The sequence below is a fragment of the Salvelinus sp. IW2-2015 genome, unplaced genomic scaffold, assembly GCF_002910315.2.
Source record: "Salvelinus sp. IW2-2015 unplaced genomic scaffold, ASM291031v2 Un_scaffold516, whole genome shotgun sequence".
NCBI lineage: Eukaryota > Metazoa > Chordata > Actinopteri > Salmoniformes > Salmonidae > Salvelinus > Salvelinus sp. IW2-2015.
The window spans coordinates 452,296-470,304 of NW_019942567.1; the positions used below are offsets into that span (position 1 = coordinate 452,296).

The following is an 18,009-nucleotide window of genomic DNA, read 5'->3' on the forward strand; positions in this document are numbered from 1 at the left end:
CCAAGTCACTTGGCTCTGTCATATCCTCACATGGCCTCTCCTATCATTGCTATGAGAGAGACAACAATTAATCTTCTCCTTTCCCCCCTCTGATAACCAGGTGGCGAATCGCATCTCTGCATGTCTGGCAGACATCAGTGTGGATGACGGATCACCACCTCAAGCTGAACTCGGCAAGACGGAGCTGCTCTCCTCCCGGGGAAGGACTGCCCGTTCCATGATCTCGCCATCACGGTTGACAACTCCATTGTGTCCTCCTCCCAGAGTGCTAAGAACCTTGGCGTGATCCTGGACAAACACCCTGTCGTTCTCACTAACATTCAAGGCGGTGGCCCGTTCCTGTAGGTTCATGCTCTACAACATTCGCAGAGTACGACCCTGCCTCACACAGGAAGCGGCGCAGGTCCTAATCCAGGCACTTGTCATCTCCCGTCTGGTTTACTGCAACTCGCTGTTGGCTGGGCTCCCTGCCTGTGCCATTAAACCCTACAACTCATCCAGAACGCCGCAGCCCGGTCTGGTTGTTCAACCTTCCCAAGTTCTCTCACGTCACCCCGCGTCCCTCCGCTCTCTCCACTGGCTTCCAAGTTGAAGGCTCGCATCCGCTACAAGACCATGGTGCTTGCCTACGGAGCTGTGAGGGGAACGGCACTCCGTACCTTCAGGCTCTGGATCAGGCCTACACCCAAACAAGGGCACTGCGTTCATCCACCTCTGGCCTGCTCGCTCCCTACCTCTGAGGAAGTACAGTTCCCGCTCAGCCCAGTCAAAACTGTTCGCTGCTCTGGCACCCCAATGGTGGAACAAACTCCCTCACGACGCCAGGTCAGCGGAGTCAATCAACCACCTTCCGGAGACACCTGAAACCCACCTCTTTAAGGAATACTAGGATAGGATAAAGTAAATCCTCCTAACCCCCCTCCCCCTTAAAAGAGTTAGATGCACTATTGTAAATGGTTGTTCCACTGGATATACTGGATATCATAAGGTGAATGCACCAATTTGTAAGTCGCTCTGGATAAGAGCGTCTGCTAAATGACTTAAATGTAAATGTAAATGTAAAGGTAAAATAAAAAAAATAGAGTTTAAAGCATATGGACTAAAGCCTATTGAGATGTGTGCATGACTGTGCACATCATCAATACTGGGTGCAGACTTTCTAAATACTGTAGAACATTTCATTCAGATGAACTTTATCCTGAATTGTTTCTTATCGTTAAATCAACTGTGTCATAGGAGTCTGTATAGTGCAACGGTGGCAGCAAAGAGAACAAATGGATCATGTGTGTGTAAACTATTGTTTTTGGAGAAGCCAATAAGCAGGACTACAACTTCAATGATATTACTCCAATGTACAACAAATTTTATGAATGAAAAGCAAATCTCCTCAATGTGAAAACCTCCTTCCAATGAGGTACTACCATATCGTGAGAGTATAAGTACAACATGATTGTATTGTAGACGTGAACACATTTACATACATGCAATGTACAGACAAATACACACAGTTAAGCATGGTACATGATTTTCAACAACTAAACTGCATTTTACAGTAAATAATGCCGCAATCCTCTGCATAACTTTGTCCTTTTTGGAATTTGACCCAGAAATGTCCTCTTATACAGGGCAAACTAGAGAAGTGTACCAGTGTCAGGTAACTCTTGAGTACCTTTTGAGAGTCAACCGCATAACATGAAGTGTAGCAGAGTCAACCCCATAAAAAAAGTATAGAAGAGTCAACCCCGTAGCGTGAAGTGTAGCAGAGTCAACCCTGTAGCGTGAAGAGTAGGATAGTCGACCCCGTCAAGCAAAATGTAGCAGAGTCAACCCCGTAGCGTGAAGTGTAGCAGCGTCAACCCCGTAGCGTGAAGAGTAGGATAGTCAACCCCGTCAAGCAAAATGTAGCAGAGTCAACCCCGTAGCGTGAAGTGTATCAGAGTCAACCCCGTAGCGTGAAGTGTAGCAGAGTCAACCTTAACGGAACGAGTAGCAAGAGCAACCCGGTAGCGTGAAGTGTAGCAGAGTCAACCCTGTAGCGTGAAGTTAGCAAGAGTCAACCCCGTAGCGTGAAGTGTAGTACAGAGTCAACCCCTAGCGTGAAGTTAGCAGAGTCACCCCGTAGCGTGAAGTGTAGCAGAGTCAACCCGTAGCGTGAAGTGTAGCAGAGTCAACCCCGTAGCGTGAAGTGTAGCAGAGTCAAACCCGAGCGTGAAGTGTAGCAGAGTCAACCCCGTACGCGTGAAGTGTAGAAGCAAGACAACCCGTAGCGGTGAATAAGCAAAGTCAACCCCGATAGTGAAAGGTAGCAGAGTCAACCCCGTAGCGTGAAGTTAGCAGATCAACCCGTAGCGTGAAATGTAGCAGAGTCAACCCTGTAACGTGAAGGGTAGCAGAGTCAACCCCGTAACGTGAAGAGTAGCAGAGTCAACCCTGTAACGTGAAGAGTAGCAGAGTCAACCTGTAACGTGAAAGAGTAGCAAGTCAACCCCGTCAAGCAAAATGTAGCAGAGTCAACCCCGTAGCGTGAAGTGTAGCAGAGTCAACCCCGTAGCGTGAAGAGTAGGATAGTCAACCCTGTAACGTGAAGTGTAGCAGAGTCAACCCTGTAACGTGAAGTGTAGCAGAGTCAACCCTGTAACGTGAAGTGTATCAGAGTCAACCCTGTAACGTGAAGTGTAGCAGAGTCAACCCTGTAGCGTGAAGAGTAGCAGAGTCAACCTTGTAGCGTGAAGAGTAGGATAGTCAACCCCGTCAAGCAAAATGTAGCAGAGTCAACCCCGTAGCGTGAAGTGTAGCGAGAGTCAACCCTGTAAGTGAAGTAGCAGAGTCAACCCTGTAGCGTGAAGAGTAGGATAGTCAACCCCGTCAAGCAAAATGTAGCAGAGTCAACCCTGTAAGAAGATCAGATAGTCAACCCCGTCAAGCAAAATGTAGCAGAGTCAACCCTGTAACGTGAAGAGTAGGATAGTCAACCCCGTCAAGCAAAATGTAGCAGAGTCAACCCCGTAGCGTGAAGTGTAGCAGAATCAATCCTAGTGTGTTATGTGAACTCCATTGTCTCATCAATGTCTGCGACTAGACAACTCTCCATAAATGGCATCTACCAGTTCATAGGTCCCGGCGCTGACACCAATAGAATGTCTCGGTACAAATTCTCTGTTGACACCTACTGGTATTTAGTTCATCAAGTCCATGCCATTGCACTCCCATCTCTGTATAAACAGTCTATTGTTTTGAGTGTGTCAGTTCAGTTTCGAGCTCTGTGACCTCTAGAGGTGACCAGTAAGCCCCAGCTGGGGGTCAGTCAGTAGGGGGTGCTATACTGGAACAGGAGTCTGTGAGTGCTGATTTTCTTGGTTTCTGTTGGGACTGCTGTGGAGACGTGAGGACCCTCCTGCAGACGAGAAGACAGACAGAGAAGAAAGAGCGTTCTTTTCTTTAGACTGAATTCTTATGAAACAGCTTTCATTATCATTTTAGAAATGTCATCTTTTATTCATATACAGTAGTGGAAAAAGTACCCAATTGTCATACTTGAATAAAAGTAAAGATACCTAAAGTATCTTAAGTAAAGATCGTACCCTATTTTTTCAATTTTCGCCTAAAATGACATACCCAAATCTAACTCCCTGTAGCTCAGGACCTGAAGCAAGGATATGCATATTCTTGATACCATTTGAAAGGAAAAACTTTGAAGTTTGTGGAAATGTGACATTAATGTAGGAGAATATAACACATTAGATCTGGTAAAAGACAATACAATGAAATAAACATGCATTTTTTTCATCATCTTTGATATGCAAGAGAAAGGCCATAATGTATTATTGCAGTTTAGGCGTAATTTAGATTTTGGCCAATAGATGGCAGCAGTGGGTGTGCAAAGTTTCAGATTGATCTAGTGAAGCATGGCAATATTGGACAATATTTTGCATCAAGTCTTCCCAAATGTGCTGAATTGGTCAATTGATACATTTTCAAGTACATAACTATAGAGAACATACAAAAATGATATGGTAATACAAAATTTAAGTTTACACACTCCCAGGAATGTCATACAAATCAGATTTGATTGGTTACATACACATGGTTGCAGATGTTACTGCGAGTGTGGCGAAATGCTTGTGCTTGCTTGCTTCTAGATCCGACAGTGCAGCAAAATATAACAAGAAATAATACATTTTTAAAAACTAAATACTGCATGGTTTCCTAAGGACTAGAAGCGAGGTGACCCTCTCTTGCTTAGACTCCATGATGGATCATTAGCTTATACACTAACTTTCACACATCTAGATGACCGGGCGGGGTGGGGTGGGTGTAGAGCCAGAGACAGCAGGGACTCAAACTGTAGAATCCAGTTCCTACATTTGAATACAAAATTGTATTTTATCAATCAAAGATATGCTACATTTTATCTCTGGGACCCTCAGGATGACAAATCAGAGCAAGATTACTGAATGTAAGTACATTATTTACCTTCAGAGGTGAATGTATCAAACCAGTTGCCGTGATGTTTTTTGTTGTTGTGCACTCTCCTCAAACAATAGCATGATATTTTTCACAGTAATAGCTACTGTAAATTGGACAGTGCAGTTAGATTAATAAGAATTTAAGCTTTCTGCCCATAGAAGACATGTCTATGTCCTGGAAAATTTGCTTTTTCTTACAACTGTCACGCTAATCACATTAGCGCACGTTAGCTTAACCGTTCCGGTATAGAAACACCTATCCTGTCGAGGTTAACTACTTAAGTACTTTACACCACTGTTCATATATTGTATTGCCATCTGCTTGCTTTTTATGTCCTTTATTTGTATTGTTTTATTGTAAAGTGTGTCCCAAGTTGATTTTTATCTTAAATGTCTCTGTACATGTGTGTTTTTGTATAGCGCCATAATCAGTGGGATATTTATCCTTGTCATGCAGTCCTTAGTGTAGCATGCTCTGTACCGTCACCTTATTAATACACGTACCTTCCTGACAGGTAGGTCCTATCCAGCCCTGTAGACAAGTGCAGCGGCCGTTCCGTGGATCACACCGTGCCCCGTTCCTACACTCACAGCTCTCAGAACAGTCCGGGCCGTAGTGGTTCACTGGACAATCTGGACACGACCCAGACAGGGAAACAAGAAGTACGACAACACTTTTAGATTGTAGTGTTGTTTGGCATGGTTGAATCCTTACATTGACTTTAAGTCTAACTGCATTGATGTTAATGGGAGACTAAGTGAACATTTGACTTAAGTGGAAGTTAGGAGTCACCCCATAGTCATTTGAAGAATGTTGATAAATCACACTACTTCAATATTAGATCAAAAGAAACAAACAACTACTTGTGTCACAGCGCGTTCCCATCTTCCCTGTGGGGCACAGACAGTGGCCGGTCATGGGGTCACATGGGGTGTCCCCCTCGCAGTCACATGACTGGTTGCAGCCCACCCCGAAACGACGCTGCTCACACTCTGTAACAGGGAATGAGAGGGAGCATTCATGGCACACATGGATATGAGAATGAAAAGTAATCCCCATCCTTCAGCATTGCAGGTAAAAGACTATGACTGGGGCATGTAACAGTCCCACTTTATCAGCAATTGTATCTACTAAATCTCAGCCTAATCCTTATTTCTGACTGTTAAACTGCTTTTCACCTTTCTCACAGTGGTATCCATGGTAACCAGTAGGGCAGAGACAGTGCCCTGTGCTTGGGTCACAGGGGGCGAGGCCTCGGCACTTACACTGGCGCTGACAGCGGTGGCCATAGAAACCAGCAGGGCAGGCTAGACAGAACATTAGAACATCAGACAGAATATTAGAACTTTAGAACATCAAACAGAACAACAGAACATCAGACAGACTGAATGGCCCTGCCTCACCATGTTCACACAGGTGACCATAGTATCCCGGGTCACACTGGCACTCTCCCGTCACTCTGTCACACGTCCCGTTGTTATGACAATCACACCGCAGTTTGCAGTTGGCTCCGTAACTCCCTGATGGGCACTCTGAATGACCAAGCAACAGAAAACACATACAAAACCTTGTCATGGGTAAGCAATGGAATGGTGTCACGGGCTCATGATATCAGGGGCACTCAAATGGAGTCTTCACATCAATTCACAAAACAACACAACGAGGTAAATGTGAAATGTGAGCTGTTGACATGGTTGTCACGACAGGGGTTTAAATACTATTTGAAATAAATGAAATACTGTGTATGTGCTTGATTGAGCTTTCTGATGCAATTGAACCAATATAAATGTCTCTGCAAACATCACCTACCTGGCACTCCAGGTTGGATTAAGCAAATAAGCAAAGACATTGAAAGATTTAAAATAGTATGTATAGTCAGGTCACCTGTATCACAGCTGGGTCCGGTCCAGCCTAGTCCGCAGGTACAGCCTCCAGAGACCAGTTCACACACACCACCGTTACTGCAGTTACAGTGCTGACCACAGTCTTCCCCATACCAGCCCTGGGCACAACCTGACACACACGCACACGCACACACACACATACTATAGAATGTCAATAAAACTTGACGGGGTGGATTATTACATTGATTACACTCATTGTGGAGCAAGAATAAACATAAATATGTGTGCGTGTTACCCTGTCTGCAGTCTTCTCCCCGCTGGCCCGCCTTGCACACACACCTGCCCGTCTCTGGGTCACTTCGTGCCCCCTCGCCACACAGGGCCACCCTGGCACAGTCCTGCCCATAGCGCCCTGATGGGCATGCTGGTAGAACCATAGGAAAAGATAGGGGAAAGAGAGGAGACCATACCAAATGTTATATGGTACTGATCAAAAATACATGCAATTACCATTTTACTTTCTAATGTTGAACTAAATACTATGCACATATCAATGTATTATATGTAAATGTCCACTCTCCCCTCCTTCTGTCAATAGCCTATGGATATGCCCATTCCCCTGGCACACGCTGGTACTCACTGGTGTTGCAGTCTGCTCCGATGTACCCAGATGGGCACTGACAGGTGCCCGTGGTGGTCTGGCACACACCGGCATTCAGACACTGGCACGGGCGTTCACAGTTTGGGCCATACCGTCCCATGTCACACTCTGTAGAGGCAAACACACACAGGACCTAGTTGTGGTAGTTATTATGGTTAAAACATTACCTACTGGTAAGAGCAACGGTTTCTTCTGATCAGCTGATGTCATAACTAGGGCCAAGAGTTTTTCCTGATCAGATCACATTGTGGAAAAACTCCTGAACCTAACTATGACTATTGTAAGCTAACAAACTTTCAACAGTGGAATTCCTTTGTGACATTGGTTAAGGAAGTGTGTGTCTGTCTGTGTATGTGTGTGGGGTGGTTGCCTTGATCACAGTTGTTGCCATGGTAACCCGGGGCGCAGAAGCAGAGGCCGGTGACAGGGTGGCACAGCTGGTTGGTGCCAGAGCACTGGCACACCTGGTTACAGTTCAGCCCATACGTGCCAGGTTGGCATACTGGCAGAGAAACACACGACACACACATCAACTCCCATACAACAAAGGTACAGTGCATTCTGAAGTATTCAGAACACTTGACTTTTTCCACATTTTGTTACGTTACAGCCCTATTCTAAAATGGATTCAATAGTTTTTTTTCTTCTCATCAATCTACCTCACAATGACAATACAAAAACAGGTTTTTAGAAATGTTAGTAAATTTATAAAAATTAAGCACCTTTGGTAGTGATTACTGCCTCAAGTCTTATTGGGTATGACGCTACAAGCTTGGCACACCTGTATTTGGGGAGTTTCTCCCATTCTTCTCTGCAGATCCTTGTCAAGCTCTGTCAGGTTGGATGGGGAGCATCGTTGCACAGCTATTTTCAGGTCTCTCCAGAGATGTTCGATAGGGTTCAAGTCCAGGCTCCGGCTGGGCCACTCAATGACATTTAGAGACTTGTCCAGAAGCCACTTCTGCATTGTCTTGGCTGTGTGCTTAGGGTCGTTGTCCTGTTGGAAGGTGAACCTTCGCCCTAGTCTGAGGTCTTTAGCACTCTGGAGCAGGTTTTCATCAAGGATCTCTCTGTACTTTGATCCATTCATCTTCGCCTCGATCCTGACTAGTCTCCCAGTCCCTGCCGCTGAACAACATCCCCACAGCATGATGCTGCCAACACCGTGCTTCTCCGTAGGGATGGTGCCATGTTTCCTCCAGAGTTCCGTCTTGGTTTCTTCAGACCAGAGAATCTTGTTTCTCCAAATCATGTCAAATCAATTGAATTTACCACAGGAGGACTCCATTCAAGTTGTAGAAACATCTCTATAGAAACAGGATGCACCTGAGCTCAATTTCACAGCAAAGGATCTGAATACTTATGTAAATAACATATTTCTGTTTATATTTTTAATAAATGTGCAAACATTTTTTTTTTTTAACTGTTTTTGCTTTGTCATTTTGGGGTATTGTGTGTAGACTGATGAGGAAAAAAATCTATTTAGTCCATTTTAGAATAAGGCTGTAACGTAACAAAATGTGGAAAAGGTCAAGGGGTCTGAGTACTTTCCAAATGTTCTGTATGCCTACTGTAGCTGGAAATAAGAAAACATGTATATTTACTGTCATTTCATGCAGCACCACCATTACATACAATGCATATCTACCTCATAGGCCCTGTTCGAATTTACATTTAACATTTACATTTAAGTCATTTAGCAGACGCTCTTATCCAGAGCGACTTACAAATTGGTGCATTCACCTTATGATATCCAGTGGAACAACCACTTTACAATAGTGCATCTAACTCTTTTAAGGGGGAGGGGGGGGTTAGGAGGATTACTTTATCCTATCCTAGGTATTCCGAATACCTCAGAAATGCATCCTTCCTTCCTAATTTCCTTGAGGTTATCATAGATCTGCAATGGTTGGATTGTTGATGGTGAAAGCATACTAGATCTGTACTTACCTCAAGGAACTAAGGATACATTTCTGAACTATTCAAACATGGCCATAGCATTCTGTTCTCCATTACTCTATTCTCCTATCCCTCTGGCTCTAGCTTCTAGGCTAGACCAGAGCTCCCTCTACAGGCACTTAATACACTATGACACACCACAATCTATCACCAAACTAATGCTAACTTGTTAGGTTGCTAAACAGCTGATTTCTAATCATTGCATGTGTCATGTGTAAATGTCATTGCAGAGTCTGTTATTTTGTTCAATGCAACACAAAACAAGAAAAACAGTACAATACACAACACATCTTCACTATCCTTCAGCTTCCCCAAGTCACTCACTTTGCTCACAGCCATTGCCAGTGAATCCAGGGGGACAGCCACATTTGCCAGACACATGGTTACAGGAAGTGCCGTGGGGACAGTTACAGTAGCTCAGACAGTCATTCCCATAGGAGCCAGGTAAACAGGCTGTGGTGAACAGGGAAATTACATATGTTCAATGAAGTCAATGCATAGTCTATTGTGATTTACAGTATATACAGGTCCTTGTAATAAATAGTTACTATACAATCATATTTTACTATATATCAGGACCTGTATTTATAAAGCGCCTCTGAGTAGGTTTGCTGATGTATGATCAGGTATCCCCTGTCCATGTAATCTTATTCATTATGATTTAAAAGGCTAGACTGATCCTAGATCAGCATTCTGGCCTTACCTCTGTCACACTTGGGTCCCCTCCAGCCAGGAGGACACAAACACACACCGCTGACTTGGTCACACACATCCCCATGGCTACATCGACACCGCTCCTCACACCCTGGGCCAAACAGGCCAGCCTCACACGCTGTTTAGGACACAAGTGCACAAAAAACAAAAACATGTTGAACTGCTGTCAAAATGCTTATGCTCCTCTGCACTGCTGCTTCTCATATTGAACCGCAAGACGTAGCTCTTACCCTTGGCTTGGAGACAAAGAAACTCCAGCATGTTTACTTTATCGGGGTTCAGTGAAGACTGGACAGAGATGTTCCCTGCTGTGGTGAACACTTTCTCTGGCGCGGTGCTATTTTTTACATTTATTTTTAATTGAACCTTTATTTAACTAGGCAAGTCAGTTAAGAACAAATTCTTATTTACAATGACGGCCTACCCTGGCCAAACCCGGATGGCGCTGGGCCAATTGTGCGCCACCCTATGGGACTCCCAATCACGTCCGGATTTGGTTGCGCAAATGCACATGGACTTCTTGGCAAGTTGAGCCAAGAAAGGAAAGCTAGAGTGGTTATCCCGCCACCATGACAGAGGGTCATCTGATGCGTCCGTTACCTCCTCTTTCAAATAGTGCATCATCTCGGTGTCACAGCGCACTGTCAAGGGTGGCGGAGTTAAGCTTAGAGGTCCCATTTCCTCCTTAAGAAGATCCCCTAGATTCCTCTTTTTAGATGGGGGAGGTGCACAGCCATCCCCATCCGTAGTGGCAGCGGCACCACTAGCACCGACTCTGAGTGCTGCCCCCAGTTCCAAGTAGGCCTAGGGTTTCTTTCGTGTCCCCCAAGCTATCTCTCCTGCAGCTTTTGTACCGGGGATCGAGAAGGGAGGCCTTTGACAAAAGTCCCTGTAGTTCCAGTGCTCTGTACTTGTCCTGCAATACACTGCCCATCTTCATTTTTATATTTCTTGTGAGCTTGGAGTCTTGGGGGTTTGGAGAGAGAATTTGTCCCATTAAAGGTTGAAGAATGGGCTTAACTGACGATGCTGCCACATAAGTCTTCCCAGGGGGACTTGGGAGACCAATCACTCGAGATGTGGTGATCAGTCAGGCTCATGTACGGGGTCATGGTTGCACTAGACCACATATCTGTTGTGAGAGAGAAATTGGGTATGTCCTTGAGTTCTTGGAGAATTTCTTCCATCACTTTCTCATACAAATTGGGAACAGCTGTTTGGAAAAAGTATCTCCTCGACGGTAACTGTTTGTCAAGTTCCTGCAGCATTTCTTTAAATGCTGGCTTTTCAACTGTACCAAAAAGTACCATCTTCATGACCAGTGTCGATTTTAGCATGTCAATCTTGGTGGGGCAAACTCAACATTATTTGTGGGGATGCATGCCAGCAAAAGGCACTAGACAACACATCTCATTTACTGCCTTTTTAAAAAACATAACTGATATGGCTGACTTGCTTAAACAAATGTGGTTTCTACTGACAATTGAGACGTACAAACTATGGCATAAGGGAACAATGAGCGGATAAGAGGAAATCCGTAATTTTGATAAAGACATTAATGAGCGAGCTAAGAAGGACGTAGTCAATAAAACTATTTGTTCAGCACTTTTTAAATGTACTGCGACAGAATTCAGAACGTGGGCAGTTCTTACAGTATTTTCCCTGTTCACCAACTCAGAACCGCAGGATAAATAAAAGGGGGCATATAAACAGACAATGAAAGCTCTTACAATATTAAATGATGACATTTCTCTAAAACAGGCTTTAGGCTACATGTGCACCACCAAGTCAGAACAGAAGGCAAAGTTCTGAGAAGGAAAGAGACCAAATTATTAGGGTGAGGCACATGGGCTACTAACATCTTACTACACAACATACACTTAGTATTACTTTCTTAGCTACAGTGTACGTATCCCCCTGGCATCTTGCATCACTTATGCAGCAGCATACAAGACATTTTCTGGACTCACATTTGTGGCGCGGCGGTCCTTCATGTGGGCAAGTTTTGTCATCTTTGTCATCAAAGTCTGTCATTCTTTGGATTGATGGTGCTTTCAAGACAACTGGGAACTCAGAAAAAAACAAGGTTGAATTATGACGTCAGTGATCTTCAGGTTGGAGCTCTAGAAAGAGGCCAGAGTTCCCGACATGGAATTCCCGAGTTGGAAGACGTTCAAAATGTATTTTCCCAGTCGGAGCTTGTTTTTTTCAGAGTTCCCTGTTTTGAACTCACTGAAGTCTGAGATTTCCCAGTTCCGAGTTTTCAGTTGTTTTGACCGTGGCAGAAGTCATTCTGGCTTGACAGCATGGCCGATGTATTCAACCTTGTCTGACCCATGGTGTTGCATGTGAATGTTTATATTTTTTAGCTTGGTAAAGATACCATTAAACCCAGACTTGGACCACACACACTCTCCACCGAATAGCAGGCAGGGGAAGCCAAATAGGGATTGCTTTGCAACGCTTGCAGTTAGCCACTGATTCCTAACAAACCACTCATTGTTGAATTTGCGATTTCAAACTTGTGTAATGTTTATGTCCAATGGCCGATGAGCCCCGATACGTTTCATCTATAATTTCTCTTCGTATGACAAGGATTAGATTTCAACTTGATTCATGATGATGACTGCCTGTCTAGCTTGCTAACTAAGATTTTGAAAGTATGATGGTGACATGTCCAATCAAAGCTATGATATACAGTGGGGCAAAAAAGTATTTAGTCAGCCACCAATTGTGCAAGTTCTCCCACTTAAAAAGATGAGAGAGGCCTGTAATTTTCATCATAGGTACACTTCAACTATGACAGACAAAATGAGGGGAAAAAATCCAGAAAATCACATTGTAGGATTTTTAATGAATTTATTTGCAAATGATGGTGGAAAATAAGTATTTGGTCACCTACAAACAAGCAAGGTTTCTGGCTCTCAAAGACCTGTAACTTCTTCTTTAAGAGGCTCCTCTGTCCTCCACTCGTTACCTGTATTAATGGCACCTGTTTGAACTTGTTATCAGTATAAAAGACACCTGTCCACAACCTCAAACAGTCACACTCCAACTCCACTATGGCCAAGACCAAAGAGCTGTCAAAGGACACCAGAAACAAAATTGTAGACCTGCACCAGGCTGGAAGACTGAATCTGCAATAGGTAAGCAGCTTGGTTTGAAGAAATCAACTGTGGGAGCAATTATTAGGAAATGGAAGACATACAAGACCACTGATAATCTCCCTCGATCTGGGGCTCCACGCAAGATCTCACCCCGTGGGGTCAAAATGATCACAAGAACGGTGAGCAAAACCCCAGTACCACAAGGGGGGACCTAGTGAATGACCTGCAGAGAGCTGGGACCAAAGTAACAAAGCCTACCATCAGCAAGGGCATTGAAGATGAAACGTGGCTGGGTCTTTCAGCATGACAATGATCCCAAACACACCGCTCGGGCAATGAAGGAGTGGCTTCGTAAGAAGCATTTCAAGGTCCTGGAGTGGCCTAGCCAGTCTCCAGATCTCAACCCCATAGAAAATCTTTGGAGGGAGTTGAAAGTCCGTGTTGCCCAGCAACAGCCCCAAAACATCACTGCTCTAGAGGAGATCTCCATGGAGGAATGGGCCAAAATACCAGCAACAGTGTGTGAAAATCTTGTGAAGACTTACAGAAAACGTTTGACCTCTGTCATTGCCAACAAAGGGTATATAACAAAGTATTGAGATAAACTTTTGTTATTGACCAAATACTTATTTTCCACCATAATTTGCAAATAAATTCATTAAAAATCCTACAATGTGATTTTCTGGATTTTTTTTTCTCATTTTGTCTGTCATAGTTGAAGTGTACCTATGATGAAAATTACAGGCCTCTCTCATCTTTTTAAGTGGGAGAACTTGCACAATTGGTGGCTGACTAAATACTTTTTTGCCCCACTGTAACTTAGATATAACGTGATTTGACGTCATTTTATCTGTGCCCAATTACCTTGAGCCTTCTTGGATGGGCACTTCTAATGTAAATATATGGCAGCACCCAAGGGGGCTTGAACGTTCAATCAATCAATCAATCAATCAATAACATTTAGTTATAAAGCCCTTTTTACTTCAGCCGATGTCACAAAGTGCTGTACAGAAACCCAGCCTAAAACCCCAAACAGCAAGCAATGCAGATGTAGAAGCACGGTGGCTAGGAAGAACTGCCTAGAAAGGCAGGAACCTAGGAAGAAACCTAGAGAGGAACCAGGCTCTGAGGGGTGGCCAATCCTCTTCTGGCTGTGCCGGGTGGAGATTATAACAGTACATGGCCAAGATGTTCAAACTTTCATAGATGACCAGCAGGGTCAAGCTCTCCCTGTAAATTTTGCGGTGACGTAGTGTCCCCATGAGTGACAGAACACTGAGCCAATCACGGGGCAACACGAGAAGATTGCCAACCCCTACGCTCTGTATTTTCCGCTGGCTGCCCCTCCACCAAAGAAAGCACTGAGCTAGGCTGAAACACCTGCATTTTGGAGATGCCTTTCTCAAGAAAGCAGAATGCAAAAAAAGAGACCATGTTTGTTTGCGGCTTTATTAACAATACATATTTTTTTTTACATTGTTTGCAAACTGATATGTGACACGTATTAATTCCCAAAAAACATGCAAAACAGACAACCATTTTTCTTTATCCACTTTTTCTCCCAAATTTTGTGAATCCGACCTTGTCTCATCGCTGCAACTCCCCAAAGGGCTCGGGAGAGGCCAACGTCTGTTCATGCGTCCTCCGAAACATGAACCACCTGAACAAAAATATAAACGCACCATGTAAAGAACAGTGCAAACTGGCCCTAACCAGAGGCGACTCCGGGATGCTGGCCTTCTAGGCAGAGCTGACAAGTTCTAGGCAGAGTTGCAAAGAAAAAGCCATATCTCAGACTGGCCAATAGAAGAAAAAAAAGATGGGGAAAAGAACAGACACTGAACAGAGGAACTCTGCCTAGAAGGCCAGCATCCCGGAGTCGCCTCTTCACTGTTGACATTGAGACCGGTGTTTTGCGGGTACTATTTAATGAAACTACCAGTTGAGGACTTGTGAGTCTTCTGTTTCTCAAACTAGACACTCTAATGTACTTGTCCTCTTGCTCAGTTGTGCACCGGGGCCTCCCACTCTTTCTATTCTGGTTAAAGCCAGTTTGCGCTGTTTTGTGAAGGGAGTAGTACACAGCGCTGTACAAGATCTTCAGTTTCTTGGCAATTTCTCGCATGGAACAGCCTTCGTCTCTCTGAACAAGAATAGACTGATGCGTTTCAGAAGAAAGTACTTTGTTTCTGGCCATTTTGAGCCTGTAATCGAACCCACAAATGCTGATGCTACAGATACTCAACTTGTCTAAAGAAGGCCAGTTTTATTGCTTCTTTAATCAGAACAACAGTTTTCAGCTGTGCTAACATACTTGCAAAAGTGTTTTTAATGCTCAATTAGCCTTTTAAAATGATAAACTTGGATTAGCTAACACAACGTGCCATTGGAACTCAGGAGTGATGGTTGCTGATAATGGGCCTCTGTACGCCTATGTAGATATTCCATAAAGAATCTGCCGTTTCCAGCTACAATAGTCATTTACAACATTAACAATGTCTACACTGTATTTCTGATCAATTTGATGTTATTTTAATGGACAAAAAAATGTGCTTTTCTTTCAAAAAAATGACATTTCTAAGTGACCCCAAACTTTTGAACGGTAGTGTATATAAAATAAATAAATAAATATATAAAATAAGCATCAGCTTGCTCCGACGGGCATCTGTAGTGCCGCCAGTTGGGAGAATTGTGACGAGGCAGTGTGAGGCTCACCCGCTGGAGGAGTGTGGCTGCTCGCTGACTAAAAGCGGCCTGTAGTGGGAACCCCGCCTGTCTAGTCGATAGGCAGCTCTGCTGTCATACCACAGCCCTAGATTTTGGAGGAGTACTCATTGCTAACTGGAAATATCACATAGGCTAATTCATTTGGGGCTAATTCGCCACCTGAGAAAGTGGTTAGCTAGAGTGTTAACTCTAAATAATATTGCTGTTAGCAAGCCGTGTAATTTATGTCTACAGTACCAATTCAGTTAGGACACACCTTCACATTCCAGGAGTTTTCTTTATTTTTACTATTTTCTATAGTGAAGACATCAAAACTATGAAATGACACATATGGAATCATGTAGTAACCAAAAAAGTGATAAACAAATCAAAATATATTTTCTATTTTGAGATTCTTCAAAGTAGCCACCTTTGCCGTCAAGTGCAGGTTCCGCATTTTTTGGGGGGGTGGGGGGGTGGAGGTGAGGAGCAGGATTATTTAAGATACTTTCTGAAGAGGTAGGGTTTCAGATGTTTTCAGAAGATGGGCAGGGACTCTGCTGTCTTAGCTTCAGGGGGAAGCTGGTTCCACCATTGTGGTGCCAGGACAGAGAAGAGCTTGGACTGGGCTGAGAAGGATCTACACTCCCATATGGGTGGGAGAGTCAAGAGACCTGAGATGGCAGAACGGAGTGCTCGGATTGGGGTGTAGGGTTTGGCATAGCCTGAAGGTAGGTGCAGTTCTTCTTGCTGTTCTGTAGGTAAGCACCATGGTCAAAACATGATTGCATTTTGAAATGTGCAACAAGATTTTTTTTTCTCCCACTACTAGAGAGAGAGTGAAAGTATATAGGCTACAACACAGCAAGCAGGAACTCTGTGGAGTCCAGATGACTGACTGACCAGTGGGCCAGGTGTAAATGGTTTGAGGCCACCAACCAGTATGAATACAAAAGAAGCCATCCACCCTTGATGGGTGGTTAGCAGGACAATATAATCTTGCTGAGATGAGAACAAGAGAGGTCTTGAGGGTGAGATAAATAACAGAGATACTGATAAAGTTTTATCAAATGTTAATTTTATTAAATTAAGTAATACCCGAAAAATCCTGGCGGATTAGAGTTACTTCATTTTTAAAATCAGATTACGTTATCCCCATGACATGTTATCTGTTACTACTCCTGCTTAGACATAAACATGCACATACAGTGACAAAACACTGTATGTGTATATCAGGTAAGAGAAGTACATTTTTTCACCTTTATTTAACCAGTTAGGCCAGTTGAGAACAAGTTCTCATTTACAACTGCGACCTGGCCAAGATAAAGCAAAGTAGTGCGACAAAAACAACAACACAGAGCTACATATGGGATAAACAAATGTAGAGTCAATAACACAATAGAAAATCTGTATACAGTGTGCGCAAATGAAGTAAGGAGATAAGGCAATAAATAGGCCATAGTGGCAAAGTAATTACAACTGAGCAATTAACACTGGAGTGATAGATGTTCAGATGAGGATGTGTAGGTAGAAATACTGGTGTGCAAAAGAGCAGAAAACAACAAAAAACAAATATGGGGATGAGGTAGGTAGTTGGTTGGATAGGCCATTTACAGATGGGCTGTGTACAGCTGCAGCGATTGGTAAGCTGCTCTGACAGCCGATGATTGAAGTTAGTGAGGGAGATATACTGTAAGTCTCCAACTTCAGTTACCCAACACACCGCCAGGCTGTGTAAGGGCTATTTGACTAAGAAGGAGAGGGATGGAGTCCTGCATCAGATGACCTGGCCTCCACAATCACCCGACCTCAACCCAATTGAGATGGTTTGGGATGAGTTGGACTGCAGAGTGAAGGAAAAGCACCCAACAAGTGCTCAGCATATGTGGGGTCTCCTTCAAGACTGTTGGAAAAGCATTCCTGATTGAGAGAATGTCAAGAGTGTGCAAAGCTGTAATCAAGGCAAAGGGTGGCTCCTTTAAAGAATGTAAAATATAAAATATATTTTGATTTGGTAAACACTTTTTTGGTTACTACATGATTCCATAAGTCTCCAACTTCAGTGATTTTTGCAATTCGTTCCAGTCATTGGCAGCAGAGAACTGGAAGGAAAGGCGGCCAAAAGAGGTGTTGGCTTTGGGGATGACCAATGAAATATACCTGCTGGAGCGTGTGGGTGTTGCTATGTTGACCAGTGAACTGAGATAAGGCGGAGCTTTACCTAGCATAGACTTATAGATAACCTGGAGCCAGTGGGTCTGGCGACGAATATGTAGCGAGGGCCAGCCGACTAGAGCATACAGGTCGCAGTGGTGGGTGGTATAAGGTGATTTGGTAACAAAATGGATGGCACTGTGATAGACTGCATCCAGTTTGCTGAGTAGAGTGTTGGAAGCTATTTTGTAGATGACATCGCCGAAGTCGAGGATCGGTAGGATAGTCAGTTTTACTAGGGTAAGTTTGGCGGTGTGAGTGAAGGAGGCTTTGTTGCGAAATAGAAAGCCGATTCTAGATTTGATTTTGGATTGGAGATGTTTAATATGAGTCTGGA

General features: G+C 43.8%; 1 protein-coding gene and 2 long non-coding RNA genes across 3 annotated transcripts in view; 1 reads left to right on the forward strand and 2 right to left on the reverse strand.

The window, feature by feature from the left end:
* The window catches only part of LOC112068450 (multiple epidermal growth factor-like domains protein 6), a 114,317-nt gene that overhangs the window by 12,789 nt on the left and 83,519 nt on the right, over nt 1–18,009 (reverse strand). Inside the window, exons 24-33 of the mRNA XM_024135603.2 lie at nt 9,635–9,763; nt 9,256–9,384; nt 7,343–7,474; nt 6,952–7,080; nt 6,607–6,735; nt 6,352–6,480; nt 5,871–5,999; nt 5,646–5,774; nt 5,331–5,459; nt 4,971–5,099 (exon numbers count right to left, since the gene is read on the reverse strand). Of these exons, the coding sequence (XP_023991371.2) occupies nt 4,971–5,099; nt 5,331–5,459; nt 5,646–5,774; nt 5,871–5,999; nt 6,352–6,480; nt 6,607–6,735; nt 6,952–7,080; nt 7,343–7,474; nt 9,256–9,384; nt 9,635–9,763 (1,293 nt within the window). The remainder of the gene's footprint in view (nt 1–4,970; nt 5,100–5,330; nt 5,460–5,645; nt 5,775–5,870; nt 6,000–6,351; nt 6,481–6,606; nt 6,736–6,951; nt 7,081–7,342; nt 7,475–9,255; nt 9,385–9,634; nt 9,764–18,009) is intronic.
* Nucleotides 1,338–2,077, reverse strand: LOC139023927 (uncharacterized). The gene is made up of 2 exons (XR_011475159.1): nt 2,030–2,077; nt 1,338–1,973 (listed from the first exon to the last, which is right to left on the reverse strand). It is a non-coding gene; the product is annotated as an uncharacterized lncRNA (long non-coding RNA).
* On the forward strand, nt 2,120–2,436 carry LOC139023928 (uncharacterized). Its single transcript, XR_011475160.1, has 2 exons — nt 2,120–2,208; nt 2,350–2,436. It is a non-coding gene; the product is annotated as an uncharacterized lncRNA (long non-coding RNA).